The sequence below is a fragment of the Columba livia genome, chromosome 3, assembly GCF_036013475.1.
Source record: "Columba livia isolate bColLiv1 breed racing homer chromosome 3, bColLiv1.pat.W.v2, whole genome shotgun sequence".
Classification (NCBI taxonomy): domain Eukaryota; kingdom Metazoa; phylum Chordata; class Aves; order Columbiformes; family Columbidae; genus Columba; species Columba livia.
The window spans coordinates 114,417,650-114,440,669 of NC_088604.1; the positions used below are offsets into that span (position 1 = coordinate 114,417,650).

At 39.8% G+C, this 23,020-nt stretch overlaps 1 protein-coding gene across 8 annotated transcripts in view; it reads left to right on the top strand.

Annotated features, from left to right (window-relative positions):
* The first annotated feature begins 306 nt into the window (after positions 1 to 306).
* The window catches only part of KIF16B (kinesin family member 16B), a 133,394-nt gene continuing 110,680 nt past the window's right edge, over positions 307 to 23,020 (top strand). For all 8 annotated transcript variants that reach the window (XR_010471770.1, XR_010471769.1, XM_021290996.2 and 5 more), the window contains exons 1-4: positions 307 to 503; positions 16,690 to 16,759; positions 17,771 to 17,884; positions 20,859 to 20,975. Coding sequence is in view for 6 of the 8 variants with exons in the window: in XM_021290996.2 (XP_021146671.2) it covers positions 457 to 503; positions 16,690 to 16,759; positions 17,771 to 17,884; positions 20,859 to 20,975 (348 nt within the window). In the remaining 2 variants the exon portion in view is untranslated. The remainder of the gene's footprint in view (positions 504 to 16,689; positions 16,760 to 17,770; positions 17,885 to 20,858; positions 20,976 to 23,020) is intronic.

The window sequence follows — 23,020 nt, forward strand, 5'->3', positions numbered from 1 at the left end:
ACTATATACATAAACATTGGGGTATGGCCCTCGTACACTTCCTCCCCAAGGCATCCCCTCCCAGCCTTCTTTTTCTTTCTTTTTTCTTTTCCTTTCTTTTTCTTTCTTTTTTTCTTTTTCTTTCTTTTTCTTTCTTTTTCTTTTGTTTCTTTTTTTTTTTCTTTCTTTTCCTTTTTATTTTCCTTTTCCTTTTTCCTCCTCCTCCTCCTCCTCCCCCGCCGCGGCCGAGGGCGGGGCCGGACGGAGCAGCGCTTTGTGACGTTGTTTGACCCCGCACAGCCCCCATAGCCGCTCGGGGGGCGGTTGCCATAGCGACATGGCCTAGGCCGGCAGCCGGCCTGGACTCGGCCCCGGCGGGCGGGACGGCGGCGGGGCCAGGCCAGGCGGGGCGAGGCTGGGCCGGGCCGGTGGCGACTGGAGCAGGTGCGGGTCTGAGCGGCCCGGCGGGGATGAGCCATGGCTTCGGTGAAGGTGGCCGTGCGAGTGCGGCCCATGAACCGCAGGTGAGTACGGCCCGGTGGCGTGGCCGCCCCGGCCTTTCCTGCGCCTCGCTCCCCAGGGGCTGCGCGGTCCCAGGCGCTGGGCTGCAGCGCCAGAGCCGCCGGCGGTGGCGGAGCTCACGCAGGGGGTGCGGGACACTCCGTGTCGCACCTGTGCAGGCGGTGCCCGCTGAGGGCGAGCTCTGCCCGGGACCTGGGGGCTGAGCCGCTCGGGGTGCCAGGGGCGGCTGCCGGCAGCGCTGCTCCCCGGCGGGCTGGGAAGTGGCTCCCCCGTTATGTTGGAAGGTGCGGGGCCTTTCCTGGGAAGTTCACTGTGTCATGGTCTTAAGCATTGGTTCGCCTGTTCCTTTTGTAATGACAAAAAAGTTTACTTTGGTGAAGTTAGGAAGCTGAGAGGCAGTGACCTGCCAAGCGTGTACAACCAGGCTTCTGAAATGTGAAAGGAAGCTACTTCATTTCATCTGGCAACTGCAACCCCTTCTACCGACTAGAAAAAGAAACATTGTCTAATTCATTTATAATGCCAGTTTTTGTGGAGGAGCCACTATGGTAAAGGTTATTAGTAGGCTGCTTAAGCTCACAGTATAAAAGAGGCAGTCTGCCCCGCTTACTGCATTGACAAGAGTTTATCACCTGCCTCCTGGGATAAGTCCAGGAGATAAACACGCTTTGGTGAAACAAGTGCATAATGTGCGTGATAGAGTTATTTATTAATTATATAATTTAAGAGAAATGTAGAAAATTATCAGATTCTACTGGTAGAGCTCTTACTTCTTCCCTTGTTCTGATTATAGTTATGATTCTGAATATAAGTATAATTTGCCAAGTTCTGAAAGTCAGTCTATATCTTGTCATTTTCAGTGGGGGAAAAAACCAACAAACAAACAAACATGAAAATAAAGTTGCTGAAGATTGGAAGGGGAAAATATTGCAGTTTGGTTTCAAGTAGTTCAGGCAGTTTGATGGAGTCAAGTCAGTTTGATGAAGGGGTCAGGGTTGGTGAATAATTTTGTCACATCCTCTTGCTTTCCCCCTTGCTTACCTCCCTCCTATTTAACCATATGGTTTCTATAAATTTTAGAAGTTATTCTATATATACTTTTCATTTCAGCATCTCTGATGACAGCGTAAGTCTTAAAGTGTTGATAAGTTGTCTTATTTGTAGTGTTTTGGTAGCAGGGAGAAGTTTTATTTGCAAACTAGAACCATGATTTGCCAAGAGACAGAAGAGAAGGAAATGGAAAGCGTATGGCAGAAGTGAAAAGGGCTGGTAATTGTGATAGGCAGTGGAATCACCAACAGGTGAAGTGTGAGCAGAAGTTTGCAAATGTTGTGGCAAAAGAATATTACAATGACTCTGGACCTGGCATCTAGAGTGCACGTTGGAGAACAACTTGGATGGGGCTAGATCAGAACGCACCTAGAAAATGATGGAAAAGAAAGAACCTAAGAGCAGGGCAGGCAGAGGCTGGGTGTGATCAACGTAGTCTTTGCCACTGTGTACTAAGTGGCAAAGGGTAAACTGTGAATAACCTTATTCTGAAAACTACTGTCTGACTGTGGAGCTAAGCAAACTGTGAAGAGCCTTCCAGTTCAAGTTGTTAAAACCTTGCTATTTATGGGATGGTACTTGATGCTTGTAAATAATTCTCAGGAAGCTGGATTCAGTGTCATGGGATGTCGCATCTGAGTTTTGATTTTCAGGAGCACGGTTGCTGTTTGGTGTGGCACCCAGTACTGCAGCCCAGACGCGGTGCTGGGGTCGGTGGTGCTTCTCTCCTTCAGTCAGTGCTGGACTCGTGTGCTGTGTGTTGTAAAACAGATTCTAAGCCTTAGAGGATCCCACAGGTTTCATATTGTGATAGTGAAGGTATGGTGACCCCTGAGACAGGAGCACAAATAATATTTAGCTTTTATTGGTTTCCCTTGTATGTGTTTTCTCTCAGCTTTCCCCTTCACTCTATGGGTCACTGCAGTGATTTACAGAGGAAGGGCCTTTCTGCCTCGTCAAAAGAACTTTTCAATCCCGTGTTCAATCTGCAGCACTTATTTTCAAAATCGGTACCATGATACTGTATAGAGTTAAATTTAATTTTGTGTGTCTAAATTTGCTTTGTTTTTTTTCAAAGCTTAATCATACAATGCAGCTTATTTCATGAGTCATTTTTAATTAGAGAAGACAGTAAATGAATGGTTATTGGTAAGACTCCTGCATTATGGAGCAGTTGCACTGTGTGGTGTCATAGTGCTGCTAATTGTGTAATAAGTCATGAACATGGATCTTGGAATGAATCATGTGATGGGGGAGGATGTTGTTTAAGGTTTACTTGCTATTGCATTGCTTAGGTGACAAATTTCAGGTTTGTTTTTTTCTGTGATTTATTTTAAGTCTTCTCGGCTTCTTGCTTGACCTAGAAGGAATTTCTTCATTTCAGTGCTGTTGCAAAGCCCTTGACCATTCTTCTTAAAGTAGTTAACATCCCAAATAGCGTTACACAGAGGTCGCACTAGAGGTTTTTGACTGTATCTCTGGATAATGCAATAAAAATGATGTCTAATAGCTTTACAGTTATTACTCTGAAAGTAGTTGTGAGGATGAGCTTAGAAAGTCAAGTTACTTGGTGAGCCTTCATCTATCCTTCAGTTTCCCTAATTCAATACTGAATTGAATTTCAGCTTGTACTTATATTTTAATGTACCTGTAAAGTGGCTAAAAACCTGCCAGCTGGCAGAAGACTAGGTTTTCTTCGTCAAGTAGAAATCTGCAGGGAGGTGTAGTTGGCTGGGTGATGTATTTTGCTCTGGCAAGTTAATGATTTTGGTCACCATTATTTCTAAGGTTCATTTTCTGAAACAGTCACTAGAAGCATTCATTCATTGTCTTATTATTTGAAGGACCAGACTGGAGAATCCCATATCTGCTCTCACAAAATGCAGTTTCTCATCAAGATCCTGTCGTTCCTCAGAATGGCTGTTTCCTGGGTAAAATAATGGGATTATAGAGAAGTGTAATCAGCTTTGAGGCACTTTTCACTTACTGCACAGATGAGTTTGGGTTACTGGTTACTAGTCACTGTCTCCTGCATAGTGTGAGATATTTGGGGTGCTGTTAAGCCTAACCTAATGCTGACTCTCAATTTTGTATTATACACTGCATCTGCGCAGTTCAAGTGAATGCATTGCTTTATGTTCATCTGCTCAGAGTCTTTTCAGAAGAATGAGGGGTAATCCTTTCTTATTTGCATTTTATGTCACATTTTGTCTGAATGAAAACTAGAGTTCAGTTAGTGTTTGGGAAAACCAAACTTTTAGCTTTTTTTGTCAGGTAAATTAAACCATTCAAAGTATGCTAAATAAGAACAAATATTTTTTATATTTAATAAAGGAAATATCAACTTGACTCTTTCAGATACTAGTTCTTGGGCCCCTCAATTTCTTACACCTGTTAGCCATGTTCTGTTTGGCTTTCAATTCACAAAGTAATAGAGAAAAACAAGCTTTGTCTGAGTTTTTTTTTTTTTTTAACCTTTTAAATCTGTTTCTTGCATTTGCATAAACTAATTAATGTATTTAACTGTCTGAACGAAGTAAACGAGGGTCAGAAGTTGCAGCAAACATCAGCATGGGCTTTTGCACTGCACTAAGTTCTTCTTCCCTGTGCTTATCCTGTGCTCTTGGCATTTTTAAATGTTTATTTCAATGAGCTGTGTGGACTTTCCCACTGCTCTGATATTTCCAGTACAGCGTCTTAGAAATTCCAATTTGATTTAATTTTTAAATGATCAATTTTTAACCCTGGATGCACACACTCCTTAGATTTGCTCTCCAAATAGAAGTGACTGATGGGGAGGACAGCAATGCGTGCCAGTAGCTATAGTGCTTTACATGGTTATATGGTTATTACCACATGAAGACAAAAAGCTTTTATGTTTGATAGTGGGGAGGTGAAAAATATGTTTTATTGCTCAGAGGAGGCTTTTGTGTGACTCTGGGATTTGTTTGGATTAAAAGCCAGGCCAATGTTGATACTTAAATCCACAAGTACATTGCATGTAATTATTCATTAGATGTAAGACTGGCCCTCTTGGTTTTACATTATTACACCTCGGTTATGCTTGTAAGTCTAAGTGACTCATCTGTGTGCAGAGCTGGAGTCAGAGTAGCATGGGAAATTTAGGAGCAACTTTATATTATCTTTAAAAATAACCGCTTGCACAATCCAAGCCCTAGTGTCAACAGCAGGGTTTTCAACCGCTGAAATTAATATAGCAATGCAAAGGACAGAGATGTAAACGAAGCAGTTTCATTTTACAAGGAACTTGTGACTAGAGTGTTTTTCTAGCAGCTAAAAGAGATAAACAGGTAAACAGTGAAGAGCCAGCTGAAATTTTAATTTCCTTCTGGATGTTTACAAGTGATTTAGGTAGGAGCTTACTGGCGGTATGAAAGTTATAATTAACTATCCTTGCTTTTTAGAATTGAGAAGCAAAAGAAATCCACAGGCAATATATTATAGAATTTCCAGTGCAGGGAAGAAGGGAATGAGGCGCTGTTTCATGATGAATTACTATGTCTAAAATATGGTTACTGTGTATATTTTTCATTTTCATGAATTTATAAAGATAGAGTGTTTTGACAAAATGTGTATAACATCAGTGTAACACAGGTAGAGTGAGAAAAGATGGAGTGATTACAAGCAAGGACGCCCATAGCTGAATATCATTTTTGTCTCTGAAGTGCATGGTGAAATTTTTGCTGTGACTCTTTCTGAGCACTGATTGTTGGTTGTTGCTCGTAAGAGGACCCAGAGTGATCACAGTAATGTGGCTCAAAGCTTAAATTTAGCCAAGTGTTGCAATACTGTCACTTTCTAAACTGCAGTACTGATGAGGATAAGCCATTTATCAGCAAGCTGAGTTTGCTATTTCTTATGTTAAGTGTTTGAACTTCTGTTTTAATAATGGTGCCTATGATTTGATTTACAATCATGTACAATTTCTCTACTATAAAAATAAGCTGTAAGATCTGTAAGAATAGGTGAGGCTCTAGTGTTCCTGGGGTGAGTGTGCCTGTCTCTTGCCTTTGCCTTTATCTGTGGGTGAGTCCAAATCCAATAAAAATCTACTTTGATGCTGAGTTGTCAAGACAGACTAACTGTTCTGAATGTGACCTTTTCACCTTGCTGTATTTTGTGTCCAAACCCTTGAACCCACCTAATGACCTCCAGCAGATTTTTTCCTTTGCGAAAATGTTCAGAGTAGATACACTTCTCTCCCTGGGAGTAAGCTGTATCTGTGTATATGTATACGTATATATGTGTAATGACCTTTGTCAGCATGCTACTTCTGTTGTTAGCGTTGGACCAGTGCCTAAAGGTGTAGACAGTGATCTGAGTTCCTGGATCATGTAAAGCTGATCCTAGGAGAACTTAGTCTGAAATGAAAGTATAGTATGTTTTGTTTTGTAAGGTACATGAAGAAATGGTTTTATTTTCTATTTATTATCTCTCACCTCTTCAAGAGAAGCAAACAGCAGTGAGAGTTTTTATTCTTCACTGTGGTCATGCTCAGCTCCTCAGGACAGGTCCCTTAGTACTGTGAGGACCAGACAGGTGAGTGTTGGCATGACAACGAGCACGTCATCTCTCCTTCATAATCACTACCTTTTCCCTGAGCTGAGTGAAGATGTGCTTAGCGGATGGGTCTGGTTGGCGATGAGGTGGTGATACCCGGTCAATACGGCCAGGTTCTGGGGTGGGGTGAAGAGCAGTGGGTGCTTCATCCGCTTGGCCTTTGCAGCTCTGCACAGTGAGACTGCCAGATGTGAAAGAGCACAAAAATCTAGTACTCACTCAGTTACGAGAAGTGTAGAATAAGATCAGTTTTTCCCTATAGATGAAATGAAATAATCCTTGTATGGCCATGTTACCTGATGGTTTAGTATGTAGGACTTAGAGAGAAAGCAAAGGAGAGGTGGGTAGTAAAACAGGTGGCTCTGCTCTGAAAGGGACTGTTGGTCCCTGGTTTTGATGGTATCTGACCAGTGCTAGGGAGGGTTCTGCTTGTTAAATGCATTGAACGTGTGTTCTTCAAGCATGGGTACCAACAAAAAAATGTGGCATAAACATTTGTAATTATGTAAAAATGCCCTCAAAGATTTAAAAAGTTTTCAATCATGGTAGTTGATGGCTGTCATTATTGCTGTCAGTAGTTCTGGAATGAAGATGCAATTGAGTTAGCAGTGTTTATTGGGAAACATAGGTGCTATGTACTGTGAGGCTCCTTTAAATGGTATCTACGGGCATCATATGTTTGAGAAAGAAATGTAGTAAGCTGTGTTGTAAGGCTGTAAGCAGACCATATGAAAATAGAGGAGAGGTTGGAGAACTTGCTGTTGAAGCAAATGAAGTAGAAGTGACAGCTTGCCCACAGCAGAGTGTTGACTCAAACTTGTAAGGATTAGAAAAAAATAAGAACCTAGTGGACTTCCAGAAAGGACTTGGTTGTCAGTGGCAAGGATAAGAGGTGATGAAGGTCTTATAATCAATATAGTAGCATGGGTAATGGTTGCTTTTTAAGTTTCAAGGTTCTTTGGTTGTTTTTTTTGTTTGTTTTTTGGGAAGGGGTCATAAAGGCAGTAAGTAGCAGAAAATAGTTCAGGCATGGTTGTATAGAATGGGAAGAAGCAGCAGCAATGAGGTGGAGGGAAAAATGCCAAAGTTATTTTACAAAATTATTTTAAAGAGAACATTTCAAATGTGAAGCAGAATTGTTACTCTCCTGAAGAGTTTAAATCTCAAATGGGCTGGTTGTGTGTTCCTAAGGGGTGTTAAAATGCAGCGTTGGGCAGCTGTGAGGAGCGGAGACTGAGCGTGTGACCTTTGGTAAAATGAAAAGTTAAAGCCAAATGGAGAAGCCAACACCAAGGATGGTAGTCAGCTGGGAATTTGGATACCACAGGTCAGGCTATTCTAGAAAAACTTGTTGGACTCTCCTGAACCATTTCCACAATAGCACTGGCCAGCAGCACTGCAAGCTGCAACTTATGGGTAGAAGCAATAGAGAATAGCAGCACTCTCCGGTGGTTTCTGTCTCTGGAGTTTCTCACCCCTGCTGAAATAGATGGTCTTTGAACATCAGTGGCGTGTAGCTTGCTTTCCTCTTCTTTTCTATGTCCTTTTCCTCTGAGGTTAATCTTTGAAGTTTTTCCTGCTTAGAACCAATGAATTTGAACTTGGGAGTGTCATACAATACAGTGCAGTTCTTGTTTCCAAATATCTTGCAGAGCCAAACACTAAAGCTGTGGTTGGGGCTTTGCCCAGTGAGCCTCTGGGTTAATATATCTTGGAAGTCCCATTTCTGGAACCTTAACAGCTGAATTATGTTAGAAAACATCAACAGAAATGTCTGGAATCATCGATTCAAAAAATACTGAGCAAAATGTATACCGTATGTGTTATGACTACCAGAATGGATTAGGAGATGGAAATCGAGAAATATTTGCTGGACTTAAATGTTGAAAAGAGGAATTAAATATTTAGTTATGGCTCCTTCATAACATCTTGGGAGTAATGGAATGAAGCTAATAATGGATCAGCTTAGACTGTACCAAAGGAATTACTGCTAATGAGATAGTGCAGGTTGTGGAAGAGTCTCCCAAAGGGAATGAAAGCCCAGGCAGTTGGGAAGAGCTAATTCCTTTGAAGAAAGTCATTACAGGAAATTATCTTGCTTGAATGGGAAGGTGAGACCAGACCTGGGTGACTTAGAAGTAGCTCCTGCATTTGCCATTCTGCCTCCAACTTCCTCTGTGGTGGTTATTGCATAACTTCGTGCATACCCAGCTTATTCTCTGTCCTGTGTAGTGTTTAAAATGGGATCTTGGCTTTTCATGTGTTGGGCAAGATGTATGAGGGAGAGAGAGTCCCAAATGCAGAGATTTATCCTTGTGTTTGTGAGCAGCAAAAATGGAACAGACCTGATTGCTGCAAAAGGAGCTCTAAGGAGTTTCAGCAAAATACTGGATTCCCATTGACTGAAGAGTTAATGGCTGGGACTGACAGTTAATCTTGCATAAAGCACCAGAGGTCGGGACACCCACGTATAGCCTCTGTTTACATCAGCTTATTTTTCTGTCCTTTTTAGTGCATTAATGCAAGTGCTTCAAAAGGTTTTCAAGCCTGTGGAATTTGTCACAATCGCTACCTTGTTTGGTCTGTCCCCCTCCCTAGCGTTGAAGAACAAAGACCTTCCAGTGCCAGTGGTGCTGGAGCACAGCAGCAGCGTGGGCATGTGTGGGGCAATGTAATTAAATTGGCCTCATTTACAGTTTCTAATCCCCAAAACGTTATGATCTTAAGCATTTTGAACTTAAAAACCAAGTTTTAGAATAGTGTTTCCTAATTAATTTATTTCAGTGTTATCAAACACATTACCAGGCTACCTACTCATGTTATATCACTAAAACGATGAGCAATAAAATACTTTCAAATGCTGCTTTTTGTTGAGAGCTGCCCGAGACCGGCAGAGTAAAAGGTAATGAGTCTCTCTGTATTGCAGGCTTCATAATGAAACAAAGTGAGAGTAAGGTGAGCCTGTCGGTTTCTCTGGTCTTGTTTATTTGAAATTAAGATCAGTTTTTAAATAAATGGGATTAGCACTCAGCTCTTTTAACCTAAGTGAGCTCTTGGACTTGAAGACTCTTAGAAGTCTGAGCATGTGAAAGGCAGGTATTGTTGGTGAGAACAGCTGACTGAATTGAAGAGCAAAGTCCTCTATTTTGCAGTTGCTACGAATACAAAGCCAGGGTTATTTATTCAGAGAGGGTTTTTCAGACTCATCTAACAGAGGGTGTACATGGCACTCAGCATCTTAATTGATGATGGGCTGAAGTTCTTATTGTTGAAAAGTCAGTCACTTCAAATATTTGTTCTTTATGAAGATTCTTCTCCAAAGCATTTGTGTTGTAAATACAAAGCAGTAGTGAGATACAGAAACCTGGAGTACACCCATCGTTTTTCTGAATGCTTATATATTCGAAAGATACTTGTGCTTACATAACTGAAATAATTTGTTGTTCTGTCCAGATTGCCTGTATGTGTCTCAGTAGAGGAAATAGCAACAGAACAGCCTTTTGGATTACTTGATGGGTTAATAGATCTGTAAGATCAGGTACAGAGAAGCAGCGTGATTTCTTTGAATCGTGCTTTGCTGTACACAAGAGGTCAAGTCAATACTGTCTTTATGACTTGGGATAGCAGGACTAAAAGAACAAATCAGAAGAAACAAGGTATGAAAAGCAAAATATCACATGGACTAAAATGCAGGAGTCCTAGAAAAATGTCATAGTGTCATAATAATAGTTACAACAAAATTCCAGGCTGTCATTCAAATCAACTCAATTGTGTCTGAGTTTATATTTTATGTTGCTTCTGCCAAAGATCAGCATTTGCTACATTTTCTTAAAGGCCAAAATCAGAAGCAGGTAAGAGGTTTTACGTGTGGTTATCTTAAAACTTAGCTATGCAGGACTAGTTCCTACTGGTAAGACCGTTACTGAGCCTGGTCTGATGTTCCATCTACACAGGCAAAGCAAAAAAGTTGCTGTCGAGGTAGTCTGCTAATTGAACATTAAATATTTTTCAGGTTATTATGTGATCATTGACCATGGCATGTGTAGATACATTAACTTTTTTTTGGAGTTAGCTTTTCCTGGTGATTTAAAAATTTGCTTTTGTGGCTATCTACCCGACCTGATCTGAGTTGTTGGGAGGTGAAGTTTACCTAAAATATTATTAAAAATGCAAATTTAAAAAGCAGGTCAGATACATGATTTAATATAATGACCGGTCTGTGTGTTACCACGAGCGTGCATAGTTTCCCTCAAAAAGCTAAATATCATTGGAGAGAAGACAGCACAAGGACACGGGTATATTCATTTTGCAGGAGAGCCTTATGGCTATAGATTAAACTACTGCCTTTCACTATTGTTGGTAAAATTTATTCTTATAGCTAAAGGCATTTAATCTAGGTTGTCCTTCATACAAGAGCTGATAGGTGTGTAGTGGCATCTAAACTAAGGGAATATATCTGTTTCATGAGATGTACAAGATTTTCCCCTGCTTCTGCTTTCTCTGTCGCTGGGTTTATTATTCTGGTTTCTGCTGCACTGTGACGGAAGTTCACAGTTTAACTATTTGCTATTTGCATGTAAGTATTTGCAAAGTTTTCCAATGCTTTTTACGAAACAGGTATCAGAAAAGAGAATGTGAGTCTGCACTAGGAACTTATTAAGATTATGTTGATCACAGAAAACCTTACGCCCACACAAAATGTGCTTTTTGACAAAACTGCTTTTTGAAGTACCAAGTACATGTATGGTTTCATTCTCTTACTGAGACACAATCGCGATGGTATCCATAGAAAGCTGTTTCTTTTCACTTCAGTTCCCAGGATTTTTTTCTGCTTTTTTCTTGTCTGGCTTCTTGAGGTGAAACTTGAGAGAGAGCGCAACCCGTCTGTCAGCCGGTCCCGCTCTCGTCAAGCACCTTTTGAATCTGTTGGCTGCTGTCAGCCAGATTTGACAGTTTGGTAGAGGTCTGGAAGATAATGAAGTTGTGTTGTTCAGAGAACACGGGTGTCTGTATAGAGGCTGCAGAGCTCTCCTGAACAAGGGGAAGGCTGCAGCCCTTCCTGACCGTCAGAGGATCCATCCAGGGACCTTCTCTCAAACCAAGGCTGAAGGGCGATTAATTGTAGTTATGCTGCTTGATGTACAATGCGTAGTTAGAGAATCACAGAATAGTTTGGGTTGGAAGGGACCTTCAAAGCTAATCCAGCCCAACCCCTGCCATGAGCAGGGACATCTTCACCAGATCAGGTTGCTCAGAGCCCCATCCAGCCTGGCCTGGGATGTCTCCAGGGATGGGGCATCCACCACCTCTCTGGGCAACCTGGGATAGTGTTTCACCACCCTCAGTGTGAAAAATTCCTTCCTCGCGTCTGGCCTGAATCTCCCCTCTTTTAGTTTTAAACCATCACGCCTTGTCCTGTAGTAACAGGCCCTGCTAAAAAGTCCGTCTCCATCTTTCTTATAGGCCCCTTTTCAGTACTGAAAGGCCATCCCCTTACGGAAGAAGTGCTTTTTAAACTATATGAGTGTAAACATGGCTTGGGTCATTTGATTATGGGCTTGTAGCGGCATCGGTCAAGAGCATGGGGTCATTGGAGCTCAGGATTTGTTGGGCAGTTGCCCCGCTATGGAGATGACTGTGATTTTTTTATACAGTGTGGTCATGTAGTACTGGTAACTCAAGCCACAATGGATTCCCCAAATCTTGTGTTTAAATCAGATTGCTTGACTTGTTCTGATTTTAGATCTCAGCCAACATTACATTGAAACTGTTTGTTATCAATGTTTATGGAAAAACTTATTTTAACCCAAAGGGTAATGAATGTGTTTTTTATATACAGACCTCCAGATTTATGTTTTTGGCTGCACCTAGATATGGAATCACATTTAAAAAAATGCACTTTCTACAAAGTTATTTGATAAACATTGAAGAAGTTAAAAAAAACCCCAAACCAAACAAAAATCTTTGAATAGGAAAGAGAAATTGTGTGATATTTCAGATTGCACAAACTTTGCTTTTCTGGTAGTTACAGAAAGTAACAAAGAATTTCTTGTGTAGGAGAGTTTTTGTTTGACTTTTTAAAGTATATGGTTGAATTGAATGTTCCCCTTCTAAGAGTTACTCAAACAAAGGGAAGTGCTCTTGGTCTGTGTAATTCGATGGGACATCAGGGCAAATGTACAGTTGGTATGTTACCAAGCTACAAGAAAAAGCCAAGTTCTTTCTGTGACACACTTTGTGCTTGTTTTTCAGTTAAATCTACCTTGAATTTTCCTGGTCATTAAGCAACCCTCATGCTTTCACTTTGTGACCTCAGAAATACACCTGGGTATTGAACAAGCAGAGCGATAAAATAGGAAATCTGTAACATTGTGCCTAAAATGCGAATATAAGAAACAGCAGGCACTTTGTTGAAAAGAAAAGCCATTAAGCATGGTTGAGTTGCTTTTACAAGTGCTCAGACTATGTCTTTGAGTAGCTAAAAAACAAAATCGCATGTCTGCTCTTCAGTATAATCCTTTTCCAATAGACGTTCTGTTAGATGTCTATAGCTAAGTGAATTTCCAAGAGTATATTTTACAGGCAGTTGTTCCATTTTGACACAGAGATGCTCTGCAGGCAGTTGTGGTAGTGCCTGTGTCCTTGGCTGTGTAGCCTTGGAGGTTTTCCGAAGTGGTCTTTTGAAACACTATTTGGGAAAACTGATTGCACTTTCTGTCCTGTCGTTTCTGATTTTCCCCTCCCACCCCCTAGATGAAATGCATCTTTCTCTTTTCAGAGTTATGACTGAAAGGGATTACGGTAAACAGAACTGATTCCCGTAGTATTATTTTAATGGAAAACCTAGTATCATGATTTTCTAATGAAATAAGCTATAATAAATGCTCTGGTGTCTGAATAATACAGAAGAGATCAATAAAAAGGCACTATTTAAATAACCGAACATCCCATTGAAAGACCTTAAAGGAAAGAACTTAAAGATGAACTTGGAAAAAGACCAAACACATTTTGCATGTCTGTAATAAGAATTTTTCTAAAGCTTTCCTTGTTGATTTATATTTGAGGTAACAGTGCTTTTTGATGCTCTTCTTCCTTTTCTCTGTGAGAGGATGTTCAGAAAGTCTTGTGACATAATGAACAGAGGCCACTGAAGTTTGCCTTGAAATCTTGAGATAGTGCTAATAGTTGGCTGCCTGTAGTAGGATTTTGACCAGATGCCCATGGAGGTGCAAAAGCTGCTCTGATCCTTGCCCTGAAAATAAGCAGGGAATACAAAGGAAGGAGAGAAAGAAAGTTGGCATAAAGAGATCTACCTCTGAGCTTCTTCCATGGACCTGCTGTGTTTTGATATGGCTTCTGAATCATACTCAGTTTAGGGTGGTTCTTCATAATCCATGTGCCCCTTGTGGTGAAAAAAAAATTGATAAATGGCTTACTTGGGCAAAGTTTTAATAAGTTATCCCATTGCAAGAGTAGTAGACTAGTTCTTTTAAGTGTATCTTGGTAATAACATTGATACTGTTTACACTAGAACAAAGTGCTGGTATTATTTGAAGTAGTCATTCTGATTTCTCCTTCTCCTTCTCCTCGCCATTAATTGCTGGATGACTAGCTGAATTTAGCAATAGTAGCACTGGGCTGCTGTATTTCCTGGTATCTGTGCCAAGAAACTTGTCTCCTTGATCGCTTCATAGTTTGGTTTGGAGCCATGAGATCACGGGTTAGAAGTTTCGTTCCCTTGTGATCCTGGAGCTCCACGTGGTGTATGAAACAGCAGCAAGGGAAGCCTGGAGGCTGGCCCAAATCACCGCTGTGGGAACACATTGGGCTTGGGGGGAAGCAGGCTTGCTTAAATCAAAGCATTAATTGTGAACTGGTTTTGGCAGCCAGCCCCTTTACGTTGCTTTGTAATGAAGGGGATGGAGTTGGTGGGGGTGTTTTTTTGGGTAGTGGCTGAGGCTTCTCTCTGGGCTGAAATGAGTTTCTATGGATGCTGGAGAAGTAGCTGGTTGCAGCAGGGTTCTCCTTGCCCTGAAGGTTCTCAGAATGGTACCCAACACTGCCATCCAGCTGTTTACAGCATGAACCTTTAATTAAGGTAGAACTTGCAATCAAAACTTTTGGAAGGGACTCAGACCCTGCTGAACTGCATGAAGTGAGTGCCTGGAAATGACTGGCATCATGCAAGCAGTTGTTTTTTATGGGATCCTCTCAACCTCTTTATGTGTACAATAAATTATACTCAGCTGTCTCATATATTTAAATGAGGGTTTAGCATTTGATTCCTGTTAATTTTTTTCACATCTTGCAGGTTGGCTTATTGATTCTGATCTTAGTATTCCTCTTTCAGGTTGTCTTCTCTCTATCCCTTCCCCTACAAGAATGCAGGGTTCTGTTTATTAATTTTTTAATTGCCTAGTGCTTTACAAGGCTTTTTTTTTTTTTCACCTTGAAATACTCATTCTTTAGTGTTTAATATTGTTATTGGTGTTACCACAAAAATGAATGACTGTAGACTTCTCAGAATTGTGTGTAGTTTGTACATGGGTGTTAGACTTGGATCATTTTGTATCAGTTTTCCATTATTGAATAGCTTTAGGTTTTGTAATATGGAGAGCTGACTAGCTCTGAGAAAGAAAGCGCAAACATATTTTACTATTTCTTCTCAAGCGTAAAGAAATCCAGACAAAAAAGCAATAATTACTTCCCTCTTAAAGTCCTTCTGAACTTCCTATAGGAAGCAGGTTACAAATTATATTTGAAACAAATGTTTGTGGGAATATAGACCATTTAATTGGGCCACATTACTTATTACAACTTTGAGCAAATAGTTACAGACAGGTAGAGGCAGTTCGGGAAGCATGGTGAGTAGTAGCCATGCACAGGCGGCATTACTGCCATGTCAAAATCTCTTTATTACTAAAAATACCATTGGAAACTTCTCAGTTTCCTTGTTTATTACTCATAGCTGCATCTTAGTATTTCAGTCTCTTAAGTGTAGACCTTAGTAAAAGCTACTAAGGATGACATGGAAATGACTGAGAGGCATCTCTTAAGACGTGTCTCTATGGTAGATCTAAATTCAGTTGTATAATTAATGCTGTAATTATAACAATTATATGTTTTATTACCTTAGAAAATAACTTAATGTGTTGATATTTAAATAAGCACTTTTATTTGCCTAATCTTTATTCATTAATGTAGATTTTAAAATGGGGTTTTGCTTTTCTTTACGATTTCTACTGGGAAACTGAATGTGAATAGAGGGGAGCTGCGCTGTCAGCTGATGAACATAGACCTGGGTGATCTAGTGCGCCACGAGTAAGAAAATGTCACCAAGATCCTGAAGTCAGGTTTTTCCTTTTTATTTTGCTTGGTGCAAGCAGATATCCAGTAATCTCTGAGATGCCGTGCAATGTGGTAAAGCAGCACTTTATTACTTTAAAGCCCTTTGCTTTCCTTGGCACCAGGCAGGCACACCAGTTTGTCGGGCGATTTAGCAGCTGGTTTTGGAACAGGCATGTCTGTCAGCATTTGGGGAGCAAGGTTTTGTATGGTGTATATAACAGTCCTCCTCTTCCATCGCTTTTTCTCACGTGTTTTTAACAACACAGGAGATGTTATGCTCCAGGTTTTCATTCAAGAGCAGCCTGTGTTACTCTTACGACTAACTGCAGTGAAATCCCACATCTAGCAAGCAGGTTGATACATGTTTTTAGACACTAAGCTAATGATTTTTTTATGATAGTTTTGAAAACAGTCAGAAGCAACTGATGTGAAATAAATGTGGATGCACAAGAACACTGCTGGACTTTTCTTCTTCCTGGAATCATTGTGCTCTGGGAAGCAACAGACCTGTGTAACACTCCCTTAGCAGCAGAGCCTCTCTTGCGCATTGCCATGGGCATCACAGCTAAAAAAAAACGCTGAGTACCTTGTTTTTAAGTGAGGTTTAAAATACTGACGTCTTGTGGATTAAATATTTAGTCCCTGTTACCTAGGCTATATGGGTAAATGGGGACTGCTACTGCTAGGATGGTGGTAAGAAGCCAGGTCTTATCTTAAAATGTTCTGTTTCGTAGATCCTTAGAGCCACGTAATTGACTTCACTGGGCTTTGGATCAGAGTGCTTAAAATCAAGAATAAACCACTTAATTGCCTTGCAGAGTCAAACTCCGGAAGCAGGTTTCCCTGAGTTGCTGTTCTCTTTGTAGATGAAAGAATTTGGAGGCAAGCCTGAGTACTTCAGCTGGATCCCACAGCAATAAACAAACATTGGTCACAAGAATAAAACAAACAAACAACAACAAAAAATCTAAACCAAAACACCAAAGAACCCCCCACAAGAAACCCCCAAACAAACAAAACCAACCAACAAACAAACTACCAAAGAAGCAAAACCACACCAAACCCCCAAAAACCCCAAACAAAACCAATGAAATAAAAATGAATTCCCGTGGTAGCTGATTGTGGCAAGCAACCTCATGAGTGGAAATATGGCTGTGGATCATTGTGATATGTTTTATTTAACATACTCAAGTCTTGCTTTTCTTTCAGGGAGAAAGAACTTAATGCGAAGTTTATTATTTCAATGGACAAAAACAAAACGACAATCACAAACTTAAAGGTGAGTAAACACAATTTAAAGAAGGAACTCCTAACTGAATATCTGACAAAATATGACTGGATGAAACAGTGGTGCTCACTGTGCTGTGGAGAATAGCCCTTAGTTTTTAAAATAGACTGTTGAAGTAATCCTTTGGGGAAACAGATTAAACTGTTAACTTACTGCACCGCAGTTTTCTGCAAACCACTCTAGGCTGTATATCATAGGTTTTTCTAAGGTTTATCACTCTGGTCATTATGTAGGTGGAAGATGAGAGCCAGCAATAGAAGAGAGGTACCTGCCTGGTAGCTATTAAACCTTTGCTTCATCTTTAGAAATTGTCTTCGGGGATTCCCATGAAAATGAACTAAATCCAAAGTACCCATCGCTTGCTATGATCTCTTCATGGTATATTTTAACTTTTCTCTTGGCAAGAGAAATCATGCACAGCAAATAGGTTTTTGCAAAATAGTTTCCAATGAAGAATATTAATATATGAAAAGGAGTTTCAGTGTGTGGTTTGTTTGGACTGATTCAGAAGCAGTGACTGTTACTAAAGTGTAGTGCAAACTGTCCTGTCTTGAGCATGATGCTGGCCTTAAGCAGCAGGTAGGTAACACCATTTAATTACAAGTCCACATTGAAATGCTGTTCACAATGCAAAGATCTCTCTGGCTCTTATTTATACATGTGGGATTATCCCTTGTTGTAAACTGAATTTCATATACAGGACTGGTTGAACTGAATATAAGTGACAAAAATGTAGAGTGGTGTTAGGGAGCAGTAAGCTGAAATCCAAATAATTCCTGCTGTGCTGTCTTGTAACATAACTGTCCTTACTGAAGGGTATATCCGTTGCTATTTTTTTTGCTGTTGTTTGAATAATAGGCTAACCTGTCATTGTAAATTTCTAAATGTTTATATCCTTGCGTTAAATTTATATTTTGATTATTTAGTGTAAAAAATTTTTAATTACTTCATCAAGATGTATTGTACCAGCTCTCTCTCACTCTATTTTTGTTTGTTAAATAGGTACCAGAGGGTGGTAGTGGAGACCCAGGACGAGAAAGAACTAAGACCTTTACCTATGATTTTTCCTATTTCTCAGCAGACAGTGAAAGTCCCAGCTTTGTTTGTCAAGAAATGGTAGGATTTCTGAATGTTAATAATTGATTTTTTCCCCTTTTCTTTGCCTTAAAAGCATTCTTTTAAACTTCTTTCCATTGAAAGTGCTTCTTGTGCAATTTAGAAATTCCCTAGGTGCCTGAGAATTTGAATTTTGTTTTGTTTTCTTAAGTGCTGTGTTTTCTAATACAGCAGGCTAAATTCCTTCTTTCTACTTCTCTGGTCTGATTTATCTTGTAAGGTCAAATTAGAAAACTTCTCTGATCACTAAGTTTGTTTTTGAAAAGCTTTTTTGAAAAAAATCACTTTTGAGAAACCAGTATCTATCCTTAATTCACTTGGAGAGAAACATTCTTATCTGATTGAAGTGGTTTTTGTTTCTTTTTTTTCCCAAAAGTCTTGGTACACATTGAAGAAGATTCTTCTTTCTCCTCCCTTGTGTTAGATAAGGTTTTCTGTAGCAGAGACTCAGGCATGGATTCTGGAAATTCTTCCAAAATAAATGATTGATTTGCAAGGTAGAGCATAGAGCAGCTCAAGCTGGGTGCCTCCTTTAGAGGGATCCTCAGCAGAAAAAAAACTTGGGGCAATTATAACCCCCCAATTGAAGCCACCACCCCCTGTGTGTCACTCTGGGCTGACTGCAAGATTAGAGCCTGGGGTCTCCCCATTCTTCATCAGGTCTCTTCACTTTCATCACGCCGGCTGTCAATTAAAGTTCTGACCTTCAGTTGCTGTTTTAAATTCCTCCTCATAGGTGCCATTTTGCTTCTATTTCAGAGTGGATCAGCAATTTTTTTTGTTCTTTTAAACCTGTGAGCTTTATGGTTCATAGTAATAGGATGCTATCAATAAATCCTAAACATGGCTTAGATGTCTGTGTTCCATATTCTGCTATTACAGCGTGTCCCACAGCCCCAGACTGCCTCCTCCATCCTTACTGGCAAGAACACAAACTCCTCTTTCTCAGCCACAAAAATGTTGTCCCCGTGTCAAGTGTCATTTTGATTACAGTGCACGCAGCACATTGAAAACAAAAGGAGTTTTCAAACCATGGGAGTGCGGTTTCTAAACAAATATTGCACAAGCTATTGTTTTGCTTACGTTATTCATTTTGTGTTTAATTGGAAGACTTTGTAGTTAAGCTCTTATCAAGTTGCTGCAGAATTTCCAGTTTGCTGCACCGGTGGCATAGAAGAAGGGTGTCTTTCATTCACATTCATTGTGCCACGGAATAAAATTGATCTTGATTGTTGGTAATGCGGTTGCCTAGTGTGCTTTGTTCATGATTGTTATATTTTTCCTTCTGAAAGGCAGAAAAATAATAAATGGGTGTCTAATGCTACATGCTGCATTAATATGCCTTGTAGATGCAAACTATGCTTTAGTATTAAAAATTTGGAGTGGGAGTGGCAATTTACCATCAAGCTACTTAGTTTTTATTCATGGACGAGAAACAAATAGAATTTTGATGAGTTTACTGCCCTTCTGGGAGAAACCAGTGTCCCGGTCATTTGGTTCTGTTAAAGTTCCATCCAGATAATGTATTTTCCTCTAACCTGTGTTAAGCTTCTGTGCTTAGACAACACTGACTGTAAGTGTCCCATATACTATCTCATATCATTTTGCAGGGTATACACACATTTTTAAAAGAGAAACTAGTCAAAAGTAGTGCATGAAGACTTGGTCCAGATGGTGAGGTAAAAACTTGGACATAGTGAAAGGGAAAAAGAGGTGGAAAAATAAAGGAGCAGTTATTTAGGAGGGAGACTTTGAGTAAGATGCTCCTTTTCAAATGACAAGTGAAATTGTACTTTGGCTGATCTTTACGCTCTTCCTCTTTGAGAAGTATCACAGATTACAGAATTGCAACTCCTTTGCTCAAGGGAAGGTCAAGTTAAGTATTCCAAAGGCATGCTTGCAACTGAGTGTTAATGATTAAAGAAATTACCCAGCACTCCTCCAAGGGAGGAACAGCATGATTATACTGTGTGGGTGTGCCGTTTGCTATCAGTAATGACTTGTACATCTTGGTTAATTTAAACCACACATTCTGCAGATGAGTAGCCAAATTATGTGAAACATCTATGAGGTTTTTGAAAATCATGTCTGGATTGGGAGACTCAGATTAATATTTTAATGGAGAGAAATGCTGCACCAAGTGTTACTCCTTGACCAGCGTGGGGATGGATGGAAAGGGATGGATAATTAAAGGCTGGGGATCTGGGAGGGGGTTGAAGGCATCTGGTGAGAGCTGAGGTTATTAGCTGAGAACAGACTCCCATATTATGGGATGTGGAGGAGGAATCGATACCAGGTTGTACATATTAAGGGAAAAGAAAAGGGGCCAGCTGATGATAGAAGGCCACATACTGCATTTAAAAAAAAAAAAAACAACATTTTTCCATGTTTGTCAGCCTAAAAATAAAGATATGTAAAAGCCAGTTAGGGAGGAAATACAGAGAAAATAACGGGACATTTTCTTACATTTGGTTTAAGCAAAAATCCAAAACCAACCAAGCAAAACCCTCCAAAAACACAAACCAAGAAACCGACAGGATCATTGAAACCTTTCCTTTTGAGAAGGGGCTGAGTATTTGCAGAACATAGAGAGCTAGCAAAGATACAAAGAGTGAGATTAACAATAAGGAAAAGTAAATGGAGTGTCTGAGATCAACTGAAAGAAATTGGAGCTATAGGAAGGAGGGTGTGTTGGTGTTTTTTTGTTGTTTTTGTACTTCTGCATGTCAAGTAGATCTCTGACAGAAAAAGACGTAGAAAATATACTGTTGCAGTGCTATAAAATAAACAGTGGTAAAGTTTAGTATTATATTTGAAGTACTAATTTCCTGTCCTATAGTAAACATCATTGGTTGATGCCAATAGCTTATGTTGTGGCATTTTATTGTTCAATATTTGCCGTGCTGGATTGCCGACTGATGACAAATTTTTTCCCCAAGCTTCTGTTGTCTTAAAAAACTTTCTATGTTTTTAGGTTTTCAAGAATCTTGGTACAGATGTAATTAGGTCTGCTTTTGAAGGTTATAATGCTTGTGTTTTTGCGTACGGACAGACTGGATCTGGGAAGTCCTACACCATGATGGGAAATGCGGTATGTTGGATTTTGCAAATGTGCATTTTTATTCTGTAGCATTGTGTTGCAATAATGCTGTTGCAAGAACACGTTATTATTGCTCATCCCGTCTGTATGCTACTGACCCCCCATCTATTGAACCTTGGAGTGGTAATCAGAGGTTTTAGAAGCTGTTTATAGGTAGGTATTTATAGTTGGAAGAAGTGTCTTTAAGTAATACTCTGTTATGTTGGAAAAAAAGCAAATATTTTTGTTCAGTAACAAAACCAATAATGTCAACTGTTACTGCTGATTTTCTGTGCCCAACTCGAGGCAAGAAAGAAGATACTGATTTTGAGAATATGAATGATCAGCTCTTTCTGAAGAGATCTGGTTTTTAGGCCTGTTGTGAAGGGTCGAAAGATTAAAATAGGTCCTTGAGCCCTGTTTAGAGAAGGCTACCAAGTGAGGAGTAGAAACTGGGGATGCGAGGTGCTAAAGGTAAGTTTCAGCAAACCATTATGAGATGGTACAGTAACTTGAATTTTAAGGTTAAACTCCTCTTTAGCACTGCGGTGAAGACCCTGCAAGAGGAGCGTTTGGCAGTGTTTGAGTGAAGGACAGGAGTTGCTTCCATGACTGCCCAAGGACATAAAGAACCTAGTGGAGCATTTTAAAAGGGCGGACTCATGAAGCCTGTTTGCAAGGCGACCTCTGCAGGTTTTGTTCTCTTTTAGACCTTGGGGGGAAAGAACCACAGCATCTCTTTTCCCAGCAGAATTGAAAAACGGGAATACTACCATTTGTCCTTCCTTAGGTAGATCACTCTTTTGAAATATAGTAAGATTGGCCACTTTGCACCTATTTTAGTTTAGGAGAGTAAATTAGCTGTAAATCTTTTTCAGTTGTCACTGAAGAAGTAGCTTTATATTTGACTTCAATATGGTAAGCAGATTAGACTTTTGTAACCAGAAAATATGTTATGACCTAGATGTGGATTTCTATTTCAGAAATTTATAAAAGCGACATTTTTATGAGGCTGCCTCACTGTATGTAATGACCATAATCATCAAGACATTTTGCAAATGAATAGGTGCTGAAGTTTGTTTGACACTATTCAATAATAAAGGTCTAATCTTCTTGCCATGATACATAAATACTTTAATCTGGATTTGTACAGCGTGTGTATAAAATATTCTCAGATGCCAAGTTAAATGCTTGAAAATTGATGGCCCTGTCAGAGAGACTACATTGGTATAAGAAAACTTGAATTGGAAATAAATTTTCTCTTTTTCCTTACTTCTCCTTAAAAAGTATGAATTCCATTCTCATTTTCCTTTCAATATCTGCTGTTCCTGGCTCTGAAAGGCTTCTGCAATACCGTGTGCAGCAATCATTTCAAGAAATACGTGAACCACTTAGAATAAGTCTTGAGCAGAGATATTGAAATGATCAGAGATGTATAAAATATGATCTATCAAGAAGGTCAGACTTGCGTAAGCAGAGAAAAGAACACTGTGGAGGAACAAAAGTCTTCCAAGACATGAAAGGCTGCTGCAGAAGGCGGGGGAATTATTTGTTCTCTGTGTCCAAGGTAGATGGGTAAGAAACAGTACATTTAAATTGCAATAAGGAGTTTTCTGGTTGAATAACGTGGAGCGGAAGAAAGGCTTTTAATGAGAAAATTAAGCTCTGGAGTGAACTCCCTGTGTTGGTTCTTCAGATTTCCATGGCTAGAAACTATAACCCAGAAAACAACCTGTCAAAGATGTAGTTGATCCTGCCCTGGAGCTGTAAGGAGTGAAAAAGGGAGAAAACGTTTAAATATAGTTTCTAATAAAGAATATACATTCTGTGAGATGTATATTTTACTGATGAAGAATGCTGGGAACTGTGTGTTCTTCCTTTATCATCACTATATTGCTGTGGTTGAAGTTACTCGATTAGAACCAATATTTCATATTTTAAGACTCTTTGCAGTTGCTAAATTATGTCAGACACTAATGACTTGCCTAAAACTTTGTGATGGATCTTTCATGTTTTATCCTTAAGCTTTAATTAAAACTGTTCAGGTGTTTCCAAGC